Below are 17,162 nucleotides of genomic sequence, written 5' to 3'. Positions count from 1 at the left end.
TCACTCGTAGAGACCATATTTTGTTTGTACTCACCCCAGCAGCTATTACAGTGCCATGTTAAGTAGACTGTAACGTTTCTCCATTAATAGAGAGATCATTTGCCCATGTCATACTTAGACAACATATTCTAAAACCTATCCAATATTATAACCATGGCTTGAAGGGAAGAAAGGAAGCCAGCCCATTTATATCAGAAAATGATTCTAAAGCTTATTTCTTGAACACCTTAGCCTTTTATTGCAGGGATTGACCTTTCTCAGCAAGATGTCCGTTGCCCAAATTGTGTTTTGCCTGCCAAGGAATGAAATCAGATTACTGCTCTACTTCTCACAATCTAAGTTCCACATCTCTGTTTGTATTTCAATGAAAAGGGTTCGTGGTGCACCAGATCATTAAGGCTGTAAGATCTTTGCAACTCTTAACAGCAGCCTACCAGGGAAAGCCATTGCAGAACAAAAATGGTTTTGGGATTATGGAAGAAAGCCTTGTTTGCAGTGCGACTGCTGCTGTGTGCACTACCTCCAATGATGTGGCATGAATGGATTTGGATATAAATCTAAGGCTTTGCAGACTAAGTGCCCTCATCAAATAGTGTTTATTGGGGGTTATGGCTGAGATACTGGTTTCCTTAGGAAGAAGATGCAGCAGGAAATTTGATTGAGATTAGAAATTTTAACACAAATATACATAGTAATCTTTCATGCATTGCCTTTTTAACCTCATAGCCTTAAAACCACATACTTAGTGCTTGGAATAGAAGAAATTTATATACAAGAGAGATTTGCAGTTTGATTTCATTCCTCAGTTATGATCCATTTCTTCCCACAAATTTTTTTTCTTCCCTCAAATTTTAAAAAATCTACATTAGAGGTGTGCAACAATTAGTGTGATTTCCAATTTCTTCTTCTCTTTATCTACCTACAGATAGATCAGGCCAAATCAGGAATAAGTTACAAATGAGGAAGTATTTTCTACCTCTTACCACATCCACAAAAAAAAAAAAAGAAAAAAACCCACAAGTAGCTAATACTTTCTATATTTATAACACTAATAAATCTCTTGAAATGGAAGCTGAAAACTGTAAAGGTCTGAGTTGAAATAAAATTCAATGTCAAAAAGCAGTGAAGATTAGAAATTTTGGACAATAGGGCCAACTTCTCTCTAGGAACCTGCTCTCTGAGATGCAGCAGAGGAAGCAGAAATGGGCTTGAAAGCAGAGGCTTCTAAGGGAAGATGGGAAACTAAGAGCAGACTGGGTGGAAATGCTGCAGACAGACCTCTAAAGAGGCTTTTAGTGGGAGCTGACTATAGAATAAATGCAGATGGCAAACGATCTTTGATCGCCTTCCGGGTCATGCTGTTGATTGCATAAAGAAGATAAAATATCTAGTGCTTACCTTAGGGAGACACAAAATTCTACACACATTCTCCTGGCCCAAATACATAATCTACAAAAGTTAGAAAGATATGAAGTATGAGGAAGCAAACTTGACCTCCTCTTTATTTTAGCCATCTGACTTTAATTATAATATATATGGCCATTATCTAGACCTGGTGGTTTAGAAGTTCAACAATCGGGAAGTATGACACATTTGGAAGTCTATAGGAAAGCTCTGGTTAGTTGAAGACACAAACTGCAAAATCCTTTTTTAGCCGGTAAATTCAAACTAGACTTAATTGTCTCCACTGGATTTATCTTAGCTCTACAGATTGGTAACCTTTCTTGCTGAGAGAAAACAGTATAACAATAAGAACTGAAAAGGGACTGTCATATGCCATTGCAATAAGTTGAAAAACTTGAGGTTGGCAAGATAAAAAACATGCTTATTGATGTTAAAATATGAGGGAATGTTGAACAGGGGAGAGAGACGAAGAAGAGCAATTATTTTTAATAAAAAGTGTAAAATTAAGTTTGTTCCTGCCTTGGATTCACTAGCAAATATTTTTAAATGCAGACTTACTATATTTCCCAGCAGTCTTATAACTATACATTCCATATATTCCATATATTCTACTAAACTTGAGAGTAGGGATTAACATTAAATTAAAAATATTTTTTTATTTGTTTATTTATATTTCTTTATTTTTATTTATTGGCTGTGTTGGGTCTTCATTGCTGCACGCAGGCTTTTTTTTTTTTTAAAGCTCTTTATTGGAATATAATTGCTTTACACTGTTGTGCCAGTTTTTTCTGTACACCAAAGTGAATCAGCTGTATTTATACATATATCCCCATATCCCCTCTCTCCCGCGACTCCCTCCCACCCTCCCTATCCCAGCCCTCTAAGGCATCACCCGTCATTGAATTGATCTCCCTATGTTACGCAGCAACTTCCCACTAGTCATCTATTTTACATTTGGTGGTATACATATGTCAATGCTGCTCTCTCACTTTGTCCCAGCTTCCCTTTCGCCCCACCCACCAACCTCGTGTCCTCAAGTCCATTCTCTGCATCTGCATCTTTATTCTTGCCCTGTCTCTGGCTTCATCAGTACCATTTTTTTTTTTTAGATTCCATATATATGAGTTAGCATACAGTATTTGTTTTTCTCTTTCTGGCCTACTTTGCTCTGTATGACAGACTCTAGGTCTATCCGCCTCATTACATATAGCTCCATTTCATTCCTTTTTATGGCTGAGTAACATTCTGTTGTATACATGTGCCACATCTTCTTTATCCATTCATCTGTTGATGGGCATTTAGGTTGCTTCCACATCCTGGCTATTGTAAATAGTGCTGCAAAGAACATTATGGTACATGTTTCTTTTCAGATTATGGTTTTCTCTGGGAAACCCAGTAGTGGGATTACTGGATCATATGGTAGTTCTGTTTTTAGTTTTTTAAGGAACCACCAAACTGTTTTCCATAGTGGCTGTACCAACTTACATTCCCACCAACAGTGCAGGAGAGTTCCCTTTTCTCCACACCCTCTCCAGCATTTATTGTTTCTAGATTTTTTGATGATGGCCATTCTGACAGGTGTGAGGTGATACCTCATTGTGCTTTGACTTGCATTTCTCCAATGATCAGTGATGTTGAGCATCTTTTCATGTGTTTGTTGGCCATGTGCATGTCATCTTTGGAGAAATGTCTATTTAGGTCTTCCACCCATTTGTAGATTGAGTTATTTGCTTTTCTGGTATTAAGCTGCATGAGCCGCTTGTATATTTTGGAGATTAATCCTTTGTCAGTTGCTTCATTGGGAAGTACTTTCTCCCATTCTGAGGGTTGCCTTCTTGTCTTGTTTATGGTTTCTTTCACTGTGCAAAAGCTTTTAAATTTCATTAGGTCCCATTTGTTTATTCTTGATTTTATTTCCATTATCCTGGGAGGTTGGTCGAAAAGGATCTTGCTTTGATATATGTCTTAGAGTGTTCTGCCTATGTTTTCCTCGAGGAGTTTTATAGTGTCTGGCCTTACATTTAGGTGTTTCATCCATTTTGAGTTTATTTTTGTGTATGGTGTTAGGAAGTGTTCTAATTTCATTCTTTTACATGTTGCTGTCCAGTTTTCCCAGCACCACTTATTGAAGAGGCTGTCTTTTTTCCATTGTATATTCTTGCCTCCTTTGTCAAAGATGAGGTGCCCATATGTGTGTGGGTTTACCTCTGGGTTCTCTATTCTGTTCCATTGGTCTTCCTTTCTATTTTTGTGCCAGTACCATATTGTCTTGATCACTGTGGCCTTATAGTACGGTTTGAAGTCAGGAAGCCTAATTCCACCAACTCCGTCTTTCTGGTGTTTTTTAAAAATGGCCTCATATTTTCTTTGTTCATGTGTATCTTGTCTCCCTGACTAGTTTACATGCCACTTGAGGGTAGATATTATGTCTTGTACTTCTCTGTATCATCATTGCACATAGCTCAGTGTTTTGTACATAAAAGTATAATAGTTATGAGTGTTAAATATATTCACTTAAGTGATTGCTTAATTATATTGCTCTGGTATAACCCATGGAGTTTGGTATTTAGAAAATATTGATACTTGAATGCTTATTTTACTTTAAACTTAATGGGCAGGGGGAATTAGATTTAAAAAAAAAAATCTTGTTTAACAAAAGGTTAGTCAAGTGGTTTGTTCTTCATTTTAAAGAAAAGATATTTGATAGTTTTAGACAAATGCTTTTAGGAAATGCTATTGTTGTTTTTGTATCTGAAAACATTATCTAATATTGAAGCTCTTCAGTAAAAGTTTTGACATAATTATATGCTTTTTTTTTCCTCTTAAGTTCCTCTAAGCAGAATAGTTTTTGCTGTTCATACGAAGAAAATGACCCTAAATTTAGTTTTAAAAAGTCTGGTACTTTTTTGATAGCTACCCCATAATTAGGGTTCAGTTTCATTTCAGAAGACTTGTTTATATAGCTTGAAACTGTGTTTCTCAGTTAGTGACAAGGTCTTCCGAATAAACTTACATGTCTTAAGCATTTGAGACATGTGAATGCTAAATGTTTTCACCAAATGTTGTGCTCAAATTTTCTTAACACTTCTTTTTTACATAGTGGCCAGCGTTGGCTTTGGATGGGTTTGAATAAAAGGAGCCCTGATTTACAAGGATCCTGGCAATGGAGTGATCATACACCAGTAAGTTTAATCTTTCTTATTTGGGATAATATGGAAAGAGCATTTGCTTCAATAACAAGTAAGTTGATTGTTAATTAATATAGCCATACAACCATTAAAATTATGTGGAAGTATCTTTACTGAAGTGGAAATAGATTCACATATATGAAGTGGGGAAAATATAAGTTACTAATCTCATTTTTACTTAAAAAAATAACCATACTTGCAGTCTCTCTACATATAGTCCAAAAAACATAAAAATATAGATATATAAACAGAGCAGTCATTTTGGGGTAGTAAAAGTGATTTTTTTTCCTTTTTTTTCCTTTCATAATGAGCAGCTTTTATTTTTATTATTTAAAAATATGAGTTATGTAAAGAAGAAAAGAATCTTAATTGGTGGAAACAATTTTGGAGAACCCTAAGAAGTCCTTAAATATTATTTCAAATGTTTACATTATCCTAAGGAGAGGTTTTAGGTAACACTTAGAGGAGCAAATTATTCTCAAATATTAAATATTTGCTCCACATTACCATTGTGTCAAGTCATTGTGTATTCTTTCAAAAAGTAAAATTCCTTTACTTCATTTTCAAATTGGAGCATATCTGAGAATAGTTAATCGAATAACTAACATTTCCACACATGCAAAAAAAAGTATTTTGCAAGCTCCTGATTCTTTATGACTCAAACTGTGAACTTAATACATGATTAACCTCCACTTCTGAAACTGTAGCTTCCTTTGTTTGGAAACTGATGACATCATGACATTTTATAAGTCCTCTCATGCTTTAGCATCCTGACATAAAAAAAGAAATGAAAAAGTTTTCCTCCCTTGGCATATGAACGCACTTGAGTTATTAAAGCTGCCTAAATTACATCTAAATTGCAAATATTTATACATCAGTCTTAAATTCTCAAGCCTCTCTTGTCTTTTAAGGTGTCTACTGTTATCATGGTAAATGAGTTTCAGCAGGATTATGATATCAGAGACTGTGCTGCTGTCAAGGTCAGTACAATGCTGGGAAATCTGCATATTTAAAAAATAAATCTGGTAGTATGTGCAGTCAGGCAACAGATCCAGGGAGTGCCTTTTGCGCGTGGAGCATGCTATTAGGATTAGTGGGAAGTTAGAAGTACACCCATGGCCCAGCCCTCAAGCAGCCTGACACTTAATTTGAGAAGATAAAATTCGTATTCAAGAAAGACGACTCTTGTTACTGTGCAGTAATAAGTTCCAAATGAGTGGGCTGAGGAGGGCTAATGAAATTTAGAAGAGGAAGTGATTTCTCTTGCCTGTTTCCAGAAAGAGGTGAGACCTGAATTGGACTTTTAAGGATGGATAGAGTTTGTACAGGTAGGATAGGGTAAGGCATAATAGAAAGTGGGAGTGGAAAAGAGAGGTTAAGACGGTGAGGGGAACAGAGTGCAGATCAAGAATTTTATTTGGTGCTGTGGCTGAAAACAAAGGTGGGAAGTTAGATCGATGCCAGGTGAAGGAGTTTGTGCATTTTTTTGGTAGGCAGCAGAGCATGATGAGTGGTTTTTGACATGAACTAAGAAGGGTGTGAGAAGATTCATCTTGAGACAGATTTCAAAATGCAACAGAAAGGACCAGAAAACATGGAAGAACAGTGAGGCCTCTTCCTTCGCAGACTCCATTCATTTTTCATTCCATAAGTAGTATGTCCAAGCACCCTGCGATGCTCTGGAGGGTCAACAATGACAAGATATAAGACAGTTGTTGTCTTCACAGAATCTTAGAATCTAGTAGGAGATAAAGACAAGTAAACAAACAATTACAAGGGCAATGATAGACAAAGTCTAAGTTTTATGCAAGAACAAGAGTGCTATAGGAAAGTAGCAATGATGGTGATGATGGTGATGATGCAGTAGCTAGCACTTGATGTCTCGTGAGCTAGAAACAGTCATGTCACATGTATTATCTCACTTAACACTTAAGCAACCTTGTCAGATAGGTGCTGTTACGATATCCATCTCACGAGGAAGAAATGGGAGCTCTGAGTAACTTACATGATTACAGAACTGAAATTGAAACCCAGGTGTCTGGGTCTGCTATACTGTATGGCATTTATAGAACCAGTCAAAAGGGGTATTTGTTTATGGAGAAAATAGTGGTACATTTTAGTTTAACTGATGTTTTGAATCCAAGCTTGCAGTAAGAAGTATTCTGTAGTAAGTTAGAATCAAGGAACTGGAGTCAAAAGAAAAGTGTTCATTAAAAAGAGTTCTCTAAGTGAGAGAGTAGCATAGACATATATACACTACCAACTGTAAAATAGATAGCTAGTAGGAAGTTGCTGTATAACAAAGGGAGATCAACTTGATGATGGGTGATGCCTTAGAGGGCCAGGACAGGGAAGGTGAAAGGGAGTCACGGGAGGGAGGAGATATGGGGATATATGTATAAATACAGCTGATTCACTTTGGTGTACCTCAAAATCTTGTACAAAAGTGTAAAGCAGTTATATTCCAATAAAGAGCTTAAAAAAAAAAAAAAGAGTTCTCTGGTTGCCTAGTGGTTAGGATTCTGGGCTTTCACTGCCAGGGTCCAAGTTCAATCCCTGGTTGGGAAACTGAGATCTCGCAAGCCACACAGCGCAGCCAAGAAGAAAAAAGAAAAAAAATAGCGCAGAGGGCCAAGAAGTGGATTTGGCATGATTACCAACGTTATAAAATGTAAGGAGATGTGGAGGGAAGAGACATCTAGAAAATATCTTTGCTACGTAAGCCCAAGAAAGAGATTCAAGAAGCTGATTGACCAGATATATTGCAAAAAAAGTTGAGACAAACTACTGAGACCATTGGAAAGCATTATTTCAAAGTAACTGTTTTAGTAAAACACTCTTGTAGTATCATGCTATTTTTATAGAATTCCCATTTCAACACATGAAAGAGTGAAAACTTAATAGGTTTGTGAAGTTTCCAGTACACTGATGCAGTAAACCACATTTGCTGTAAGTTGAGACCCTATGTGTGAAGAGATTGGAAAAATCTGCCAAAAAAAAAACTAAATAGAAGAAACACTGATCAGGAGCAAGGCCATCTAGGGCAGTGTCTGGAAGGAGAATCTTACCTCACCTGCCACCATACCCTGCAGAATCTTCCCCTTGAGAAAAAACAGTCCAAAAACCAATGGATGCTCCTACCAGGTCTTGTCCTCCCCTTTCCTTTCCCTGTTGCTTGCTGCCTGGAATTTGCAGAGAGCCGTCTTAGACCACACAGAGGAGGGCAGTATCCCAGAAACGCAAAGCAACACCAAAGATGGAACTTGGGCCCCTGATGCCAGACTTTTATGTCACTTTTCACAGATCTGCTGTGATCACAGGCTGGTGTTTGGAAACCTCCGAACTAAATATTCTTTTTCTAGCTTGATCTTCCCAAAATTTAAAGTTGCAAAATTCTACAATTTCATATCAACAAAAACAGGGGGAAAAAAACAGTAATTTGCATTTTGGACGTAAACATGACCCTATGCTGTATTTTCTTTATCAGTCCCTTTGAAGGCTCTTGCTTAGACTGTTACTGCTTAAACACTGAATTCTTTCATGTCTTCATTCATAAAAATATATCTTAGGTGCTAGAGCTAAAGCAGAGTTAAAGACCATAGGGCTTACCATTCAGTGTTGTATAAGGGCTGCATCAACTTGAGAATATTCTACAATCCCCTTCTTCCTTTAGGTCGTTCACAGGCCATGGCGAAGAAGCTGGCATTTCTATGATGACAAAGAGCTTATTTATTTAAGGCCTGTTGCTTGTGATACAAAACTTGAATGGATGTGCCAGATTCCAAAAGGTAAGTGGTAGTTATTCCTTTTCACAGTCTTCTTATATAAACATTGTGAATTCTGAGCCAAAGTACCTAAGAGAGCATTTTAGTCTGTAATTATGATTTTAAAAGGCTTTGACGCTACAGTTAATATATTAAGCTCCATCCTGCCTGACTTCTACCCCTAGCAAAAGGCTGCCTTATTGAAATTAGATACTACCTGCCTCTTCTGTCATGAAATAATTTGTAGAGGGGATAAAATTTAAGGCTAATTTAGGGAGATTAGGTATTGGAGTGAAAGATTATTTCGAGTGAAAGGAGAGATGAAGTAAAGGCAATCATTTTAATTTTCATTTTGTTGCAAAATGAAGGACAATATGAAGACAGACTTGGGAAGAATGAAGCAAAAGTCAGGAAATCAAATTTGGGCAGGTCTCAAATCTAAATTTTACAATTTAGAAACAATTTTCAGTGCGCTCGAAATTACTGATAGTTTATCTGAAATTCAGGAAACCAGTTAGCTTGATAGTAGAGCCTTTGGTGACAAAAAAAGAGAGAAAGGGTAATAAATAGATACTTTACTTTTTCGTAGGAAAATGTCAAGGGTATATTAAGGAAAATGTTTAAAAGATTTTAACTCCCAAATTATTTTTAAGCAGATATTAGACATGTTAATTAGTATAATGGTAAATGCACAGAAAGTTCCAAAAGGAATTTCTGAACTGAATGTAAACAGATCATTGAAACTAAAGGGAATTCCTCTTACAAGTTCTCAAAGAACCCAAAGATTATCGCATGGAACTACCCATTAGAAGATTGCTCTTCTTTCCTAAAAAAAGGACACCATCTTGCCTTTAAAAGAGCTTCAGATGCAACATCCAGTACAGTAACTGGCAAGCCTCTTTCACAAAGGCAAACTGAGGGGGTCATTAATAAAAGGGGAGTTGTGTGTGTGTGTGTGTGTGTGTGTGTGTGTGTGTGTTGATGGAGTTTTTCTAAAGGAGAAATTATACCTGAGTTAGTCCTGATTATCGATTAAACCTGAAAGAGGAAAAAGGGAAATACCAGTTTGGACACCTTTCAAAGAGGTGGCAAAGTAACAAATATATAGTAAACTTGGACAGTGTCTCTGGCTTGAGGCATTAGTTGTGACACTCCTATTATTCTTTGACAGCTGGTATGCTGCAGACAGTGTCATTGCTGCTCCAAAGTATGCTCTACTGGTAGCTGTTTCCCTGCCTCATGTTTGAGTGGTGAGGCAGACCCTAGAGTTTACACCAGGAAAACCTTGGAAATGACAAACCAGTAACCACAGGAAATATTATGAAGAACATGTGGTTTTCTTTTGTCTTTTTAATATGTTTTTTATTTTAAACAAAAGAGAAGGGAATTAACTAGCTTAGCAAACATAAATCAAGTAACCAAATAAATCTTTTAAATAATTGCACCCCTGCTCTCTCCAATGCAGAAACAAAATTAAAAACTAAAGAACTTCCTGCCTCAGCCTATTTTGCAGTCGTTTGAAGGTTTGATCCAGGGTTTAAATGTTATATTAACTCCCCTTTGACAGTCCCTAAATTTCTGAGTTACAATGTGTCACATTCGCTAGTTGGATATTTTCTCAGTTATTAGAACAGCCAAAGCTTGCTCAACTGGATACTTCTGTATTAATCTGTGTTTTCTGGTTTTCTTAAAGTAGCTCACCTCTTTAGTAGCCCAAATCACCAAACTTTTTCTCTAGCTCTTGCCTTTTTTGTTACCTCATCCAATTGGTTCTAATTAGTCCCCTCCTTTCTAAAAGGGATATTTGACCACCTAATTTTTTTTAATTATCATAATCACCATGGATATATACCTTTTTAAATATTTTCCAGTTGACAAAACAGTATCAAAAATAAGGTTCATAAAAATATTTTTAGGAAAATAACCTATAAACAAAACTTTTTATATTGTATTTCTTGATACCTTGTATACACATGTATAAACGTTTGTAATCTTGTATAAAAAGACACCTTTTATTTTGCTTTTCTCACTAATTTAAAGAAATTTAAAGGTTAGACATAGCTTTCCCTCCACGTACAAATGAACAGAATTCTTTGACAAGATTACAAGCAAGAAACTATGTCCTTTTTTTAACTAATTTGCAGCATTGTTAATGGAAATTATCCAATATACAGAGGACTGAGTCAGAGAGAAAAAACATAGATGCTAGAATGTAGGCAGTCCTCTGAGTAGGGTTTTCTTATGCATTGGCCCTAAAACAATAGCAAAATTAAGAGCAGATATTTTACCCTGTAATTTCTAAAATTCATCAGATTACATTTTTGACTTGAAACCAGTGTGACCTACAACCAGAATGAAAAGGGAGAAGAAAGCAACCAGCATCCTGAGAGGAGCTTCTCTGTGCCTGGCACTGTGCAGGGTGCTTGCATGGGGCAATCTTATGTGATCTTCACACTGTCTTTGTGAGTTAGGTGGGAGAGTTTCATTTTTATAGACTAGAAAGTTGAGGCTCAGGGAGCTAAGAAGCTGATCCCAAGTAGCACAGCAGCAAAGAGTCTTAGGGCGTTTGGACACTGACTCACCCAACTTCAAAGACTGTAATTCTTTGCTCAGTACGATATTTCCTGCTGGGTGAATTTTATTATTTTCCTCCCAGATTTGTCTCTCATCCTCTCAAAAGTTTCTATACTGGATCACTGAAAAATTTTTTCCAGGGATATCTTGGGAGACAATAAACTCTACCAACCTAGGTGTATTCAAATTGCGTTAGATGGAGACATGGTTCCTGAATAACTTCATCCTACAGTGGTGATTATCTTGGTGCATATTCCTTAGTGCTTCTATATAATATATACAGTGTATTAATTTGCTTATTTGTACTTTCCAATTATTAGCTGTATTTTTTCCATCTAGTTTTCCTTTGTGACTTCCATGATATAAGGTAGAGAACTGCTAGTAATACTGTATTAATATTTAACAAATCTGCCTTTTTAGTTGTCACAAAAACAGCTTTAGCATAGGCCCCACAGAACTCAAATTGAAATGATCATAACATGAAAGGACATGATTTGGCCAGAAATGGACGAATTTCAGCAATACTGCAAGTCCTCTTGAGCTAGACTAAAGTCAGTTACTTGTTAGTATGCCATGGTCTATAATTGGATACTAAACTTAAGCCACTTCCTTTCTTATACAGGTCATAATCCAAAAATACCAGACTGGTACAATCCAGGTGAGTTAAGAAAACTAAAGTTTATTCAAAGCTGCTTTTACCTTTTCAGTGATGTATTTAGTTAATTATTTAAGCCCACGCCTAAGTGCCAGCTTCTTCTCTATCACGTCTTCAAATGAGATGCAATATCTCCAGGTAACGAAGGTGACTGGCTGGTATGGGATGAGATTTTGAGGCTGGATTTATCCTTCCCTGTGAGTACAGGTAGGTAACACAGTCACTCACTGGCTCAGAAATTCTTGGATCCTTCCAGGCAGCACTGCCCTGGCCACAGAGAGCCAGTAATCTAGATGAGTTATTATTTATAAATAGTTTTGAACATTAAAGCATGCGGAGAGGGTGCAGTTTGATTTACACAGCCATAATCCTGCTATTCTTTTTCTTCTTTAGAGCGTGCTGGAATTCACGGACCTCCAGTTGTAATAGAAGGGAGTGAATATTGGTTTGTTGCTGATCCCCGCTTAAACCATGAAGAAGCTGTCCTGTATTGTGCTAGCAATCACAGCTCTCTGGCTAGTATAACATCTTTTGCAGGACTAAGAGCCATCAAAAACAAAATAGCAAATGTAATTTAAAAGAATGCATTTTTTAAATATTTTCTTATTTTTACATTTATTCAGTTAAAAAAATTTTTTAAATCTACAAAAGTTAAATGTTCCTCTCAAGTAAAATTTGCCTAACCACATATAAGTTCATTGCTTCATGTTAGAAAAGTTAAATAGAATTGCTTAATGTTTTAAAATATTCAAGATTGATTATAAATGTCAGTTGATAAGATGAGCATCAGTAGATAATATAAATTCGTCTAATTCCATGTCACATTTTTTACTAAAAGTTGACTTTGTAGTTAGCTTGAGATTCTGTTTCTAATACTAACTACCTTTGCAAAATAGTTTTTTGGAGGAAAAATAATTTGTATATTTTAAAATTTATAATTAGTGGCAATAGGATACTATGTGTCCAATTAATGTATGCCCATAATTACAATGACCATATTTTCTATATGCAAAATTGGGCCTATGACTATAAAAAAGAGTTTCTAAACCACTTTTATCAGTGAAAGGACCTGCTTTATGTAATTTAGAGAACAAAGTAATGAATATCCGGAAATTTTAGTGGTTTGTGGTTATGATGGGCCAGGGTATTTAAATTAACACTCTTCTAGAAAAGTCAGCACATGTAAGGATAGGTGTTTAGTTGTTTTCTGTTTTGTTTTGTCTTTGTGGTGTTTTTTTTTTTTTTTTTTTCAGATATCTGGTGATGAGGAGAAATGGTGGGTGAGAACTACTGAACAACTAATGGAGCGTCGTTTTATGCAGTATGTGACATCCTTGATGGTGCCTCTGTAAAGTTATTGTTTAAGAGAAGCAGTCCCAAATCTCCTTTGAATAAATGGAGTACTATTTATAATTAGTTTTGAACATTAATCTGTAAACTACCTAGAGATACCAAATCCTTTTGCAAATGAGCATAAAGAAAAAAGTAGTATAAAATAATGGCCCAATGTTACATTTCAAATTGAAATGACTTACAGTAAAAGAACCAGAATGGAACATGTAACTACATAGTGAGCTGCCACCTCTCTCATTTTCTTTCAGCCCATGGCATCACTTTCCTATAACATTTGGAGAGGAATGTTTTTACCTGTCTGCCAAGACTTGGTTTAGCGGTAAGGTTAATTCCCAATCCTTTAATGTTGATTATGTCATACATGAACTTCAGCTTCAATTACTAGCTTAATCTTGCTTTCCTTTTGATTATATGTTTGGTAGCTTCATCTTATTCTGATTTATCGCTAATGACAGTAGGTCAAGTTCCAAATGCAAATAAGGGTGCTTTTCACTGTGAATATTTTGACTTCCTTTATCCTAATGTGGTTACTTAGAAATAAACTTGTCACTTTCATAACTGATAAGGATATAAGCAAATTCACAAAGATGAACAGGCAGCAGTTCTAAAATATAGTTTATGACCCATTCCCCTTCACTAGCCTTTTTCAGCTCTCTATTTCCTGACATCAGGAACCATGGTAACTGTGTGTACCAAGTGTGTGCATTTTTATAGACAGTATTTGTATGCTACAACCTACTGATATGAGTAATAATAATAGAAGACAAAAATAGCTAGGGAAGAAAAGGAATATATTCTAACCGTTTGGGAAAGATTGATTTAAAGAAACTTTCTTCACTACTGGATTGTTTTTAAAATGTGCTGAATAGAAAATTCTCACCGCAGTAATCCTGCTTTTCATTTCTCAGACTTAAGTAAACCAGCAGACTGTAGTACCAAGTTGCCCTTCGTCTGTGAAAAATACAATGTATCTTCATTAGAGAAATATAGTCCAGATTCTGCAGCTAAAATACAGTGCTCTGGAGATTGGATTGCTTTTCAGAATAAGGTAAAAAGAGAATGGCTACATTGTGCAAACGATGCTTGCTTTCATGATAGTTATATGGCCTGTGGCAGAATGGCATCCCACCAAATAACTTCACTAAGATAGACTCTGCATATTTCAATATCTCACCTGATTCTCCGCATTTTCAGAAACCATGTTAACTCTCAAGTTAGTCATGCCTACGGGTCTTTCAGAGTACCCTGTTCCTGTTCTGTTGCTACTAACACTTAAATTGCCTAAGTTGATCTTTCAATGAATGGTAATACATTGACTAGTTAGGACTATCTCTTTGGCATGTAGGAAACTGACTTAATTTCTGGCTGATAAATATTCCCCCTTAAGGAAAACATCCAAGCAGCATTTCCCAATCAAATTAAAGCAGCATTTCCCAAACTGCTTTTCGGGAACAAAATGTTCATCATTGATCTTGCTTCTAGAGCAGGGTTTCTGATTAAATAGATTTGAGGAAGGCCACATTCTATATTTGCTTCCTTAAGATGCACAATAGATATTGGTATATGTATCTGTTAGGAAATGCTTTTGGCTGTAAAAAGAGAGATTACTACAGTATGCTAAAACACTTATTCTCTCAGATAAAAGAAGTTTGAAGATAAGCAGGCTGCGGTTGGCATGGAAGCTCTGTGGTTTTCTGAACCAGGCTTCCTTTGTCTTTCTGCTCTGCCATCCTTAACTTAAGGCTCCCAAGCTCAAGGTCAGGGTATTCTCTCTAGAGTCTTTTCTAGAAGCCACACGGTGACTTTATATCTCTCTGGCCACTCCAATCTGTAAGGAGGCTGAAAAGAAGCCAATTTTATAGAATGTTTCAAGGAACACAATTTAGGACATACTACTGCACACTAACATGATCATAATATCAAAAAGAAAAAGGAAGAGAGATGTGTCTGACAGCTGAAAGTGTCTGTAGTAAAGTTAAAATATTAGGGGTATATGCTGACTTTTTAAAATTTGGATGATCTTTTTTTCCCCCAAGGTACTAGGACTAGATTAATTTACATAGTTGATGTAAATTTGTGGTTTTGTTTGTTTGTTTGTTTTTCCTGAAGTATAGTTGGCTAAAAATGTTATATTAGTTTCAGGTGTACAACATAGTGATCTGATATTTCTATAGATTACACAGCATACAAAGTTATTATAAAGTTATTCACTCTATTCCCTTTGCTGTACATTACATCCCTGTGACTTATTTATTTTATAACTGATAGTTTGTATTTCTTAACCCCATTTGAATTAAAATATCCTGCCAAGAGACAGGGGGATGATTTCTTTAAAGATGTGGGGTTTTTTTTAAATATAAGGTAATGACAAAGAATACGTATTTGAAATCAAATGGAGCAGAGTCTAAATGCTGACTATACCATGCTATGGCTATTTCACTTATGGGTAAAGTTACTTAATGTCCTTGTGCCTCAGTTTCCCCATTTGGTGTGAGAATTAAATGAGATAATACTGTGCACTGTTTAGCACAAGGAATCACTCAATAAATGGGAGATTTAAAAAAAATAGTTCAAGGACTACTCTTCAGTTGCTTAGATTAAGAGTGTAGGTCTGCCTTCTTGTGGTGCTACTTTGTAAATATCTATATCTCACAAACAGAAAATTAGCAGCCTTCTAAAAGATGAGGCATTTACTTCCTATGTCAGCTTTCCTGTGTCTGGAACCTTATACTTCATATGTGTTCTTTGTCTGCAGTGTTTTTTAAGGATCAAACCCAAGTCTCTCACATTTTCTGAAGCCAGTGATACGTGTCATACCTATGGGGGAACCCTTCCTTCAGTGTTGAGCCAGAGAGAACAAGGTAGCAGAATGTTTTATTCTGATCTGGGGGCCAAGTTCGTGTTGGGAGGCTGTGGGGAATTAACATATGCAAAGAATCTTATTAAGTTACTTTTTACAGAGTAGGTGAAAAATGATCTTGGTAGTTACATAAGCAAGAGCTGTTCATTGACATTTTTAGTATATCTTTAATTTGAATAAGTCAAATGCTTTTTTAAAATAAATATCTTTCTGACAGATTTTATTACATCATTGTTTCCGGATATGGAAGCTACCTTATGGATTGGTTTGCGCTGGACTAACTATGAAAAGATAAAGAAATGGGTGGATAACAGAGAGCTGACATACAGTAACTTTCACCCATTATTGGTTGGTCGGAGGCTGAGAATACCACCAAATGTAAGGTGTTGTTTTTTTTTTCGTTTGTTTAATCAGTAAACTATGTAGCTCTATGAAATACCCGAGTCTTCCACAAATTATTGGGTTTAGAACAAAGGTCTATTTTGTGAGTCCATTTATATCTAACATCCATATAGGCAAATTTATAAAGATAGAAAGTAGGTTACTGGTTGCCAGAGGCTAAGGAGGCTAGAAGGATTGGCAGTGATGGCTTAAAGCATGTGGGGGTTCTTTCTGAGATGGTGAAAGTGTTCTAAAATTGATTAGGGGTGATGGTTGCTCAACTCTGTGAATGTACTAAAAACTGTAGAATATATGCTTCAAATGAATGAATTATACCATCTATGAATTATATCAATAAAGCTGTCACAAGAAGAACAACAGAGCTTCCCCAGCTTTCATGTAGATGCTCTACTTTTTCATAGTAGCATCAGATTCCATAGCACTTATTTCATAACCATGTAAAACCATCAATAGTGAGTTGCAAATAAAAGCTAATATACATGCTTTACTTATCATCTTGGAATTTGGAGCTGTCGGCCTCAGTTTCCTGAGGTAAAGAGTATGACATTGTTGATCAGTGATCATTTTTCCCCTAAGATCTAAATGTAAAGAAGCTATAGAAGGGAAGAAGGCATTATATTAACAGTCGTTACCCTGTACCATGACATTGCTGCCTGCTGCTTCTGTCTTCCTTATTTGCTGGATACGAGCTACCTCTGGCACAAAAGGCAAAGATTAAGAGATTAAGGTTGAATTCCAAAAGTACATCCTAGACAACATCAACTCATATTCCCGATGCTGTGGGACTTTGCTTAAGGTCAATGCTGGTGGCAAAGGCAACTCTGAAACGTGTGTAATTATGTCAAAGTAAATATCAAAATACTGCTTGCTTGTTATAGAAAATGTGGAAGCTATAGAAGAGTAAACAAAATAAAGAAAAATATCAGCCCTTATCCTGCTTATACTTAGGCTGGTAGCTTTTA

General features: G+C 36.1%; 1 protein-coding gene across 1 annotated transcript in view; it reads left to right on the top strand.

Annotated features, from left to right (window-relative positions):
- Positions 1-17,162, top strand: part of LY75 (lymphocyte antigen 75) — an 88,916-nt gene that overhangs the window by 38,543 nt on the left and 33,211 nt on the right. Inside the window, exons 14-23 of the mRNA XM_057745106.1 lie at positions 4,505-4,586; positions 5,504-5,572; positions 8,266-8,380; positions 11,553-11,588; positions 11,979-12,154; positions 12,839-12,906; positions 13,187-13,257; positions 13,847-13,986; positions 15,694-15,799; positions 16,016-16,176. Of these exons, the coding sequence (XP_057601089.1) occupies positions 4,505-4,586; positions 5,504-5,572; positions 8,266-8,380; positions 11,553-11,588; positions 11,979-12,154; positions 12,839-12,906; positions 13,187-13,257; positions 13,847-13,986; positions 15,694-15,799; positions 16,016-16,176 (1,024 nt within the window). The remainder of the gene's footprint in view (positions 1-4,504; positions 4,587-5,503; positions 5,573-8,265; positions 8,381-11,552; positions 11,589-11,978; positions 12,155-12,838; positions 12,907-13,186; positions 13,258-13,846; positions 13,987-15,693; positions 15,800-16,015; positions 16,177-17,162) is intronic.

This window comes from Hippopotamus amphibius, chromosome 8 (genome assembly GCF_030028045.1).
Source record: "Hippopotamus amphibius kiboko isolate mHipAmp2 chromosome 8, mHipAmp2.hap2, whole genome shotgun sequence".
NCBI lineage: Eukaryota > Metazoa > Chordata > Mammalia > Artiodactyla > Hippopotamidae > Hippopotamus > Hippopotamus amphibius.
The sequence above is the reverse complement of the archived record's forward strand: the minus strand, read 5'-3'. Positions and strand labels throughout refer to the sequence as shown.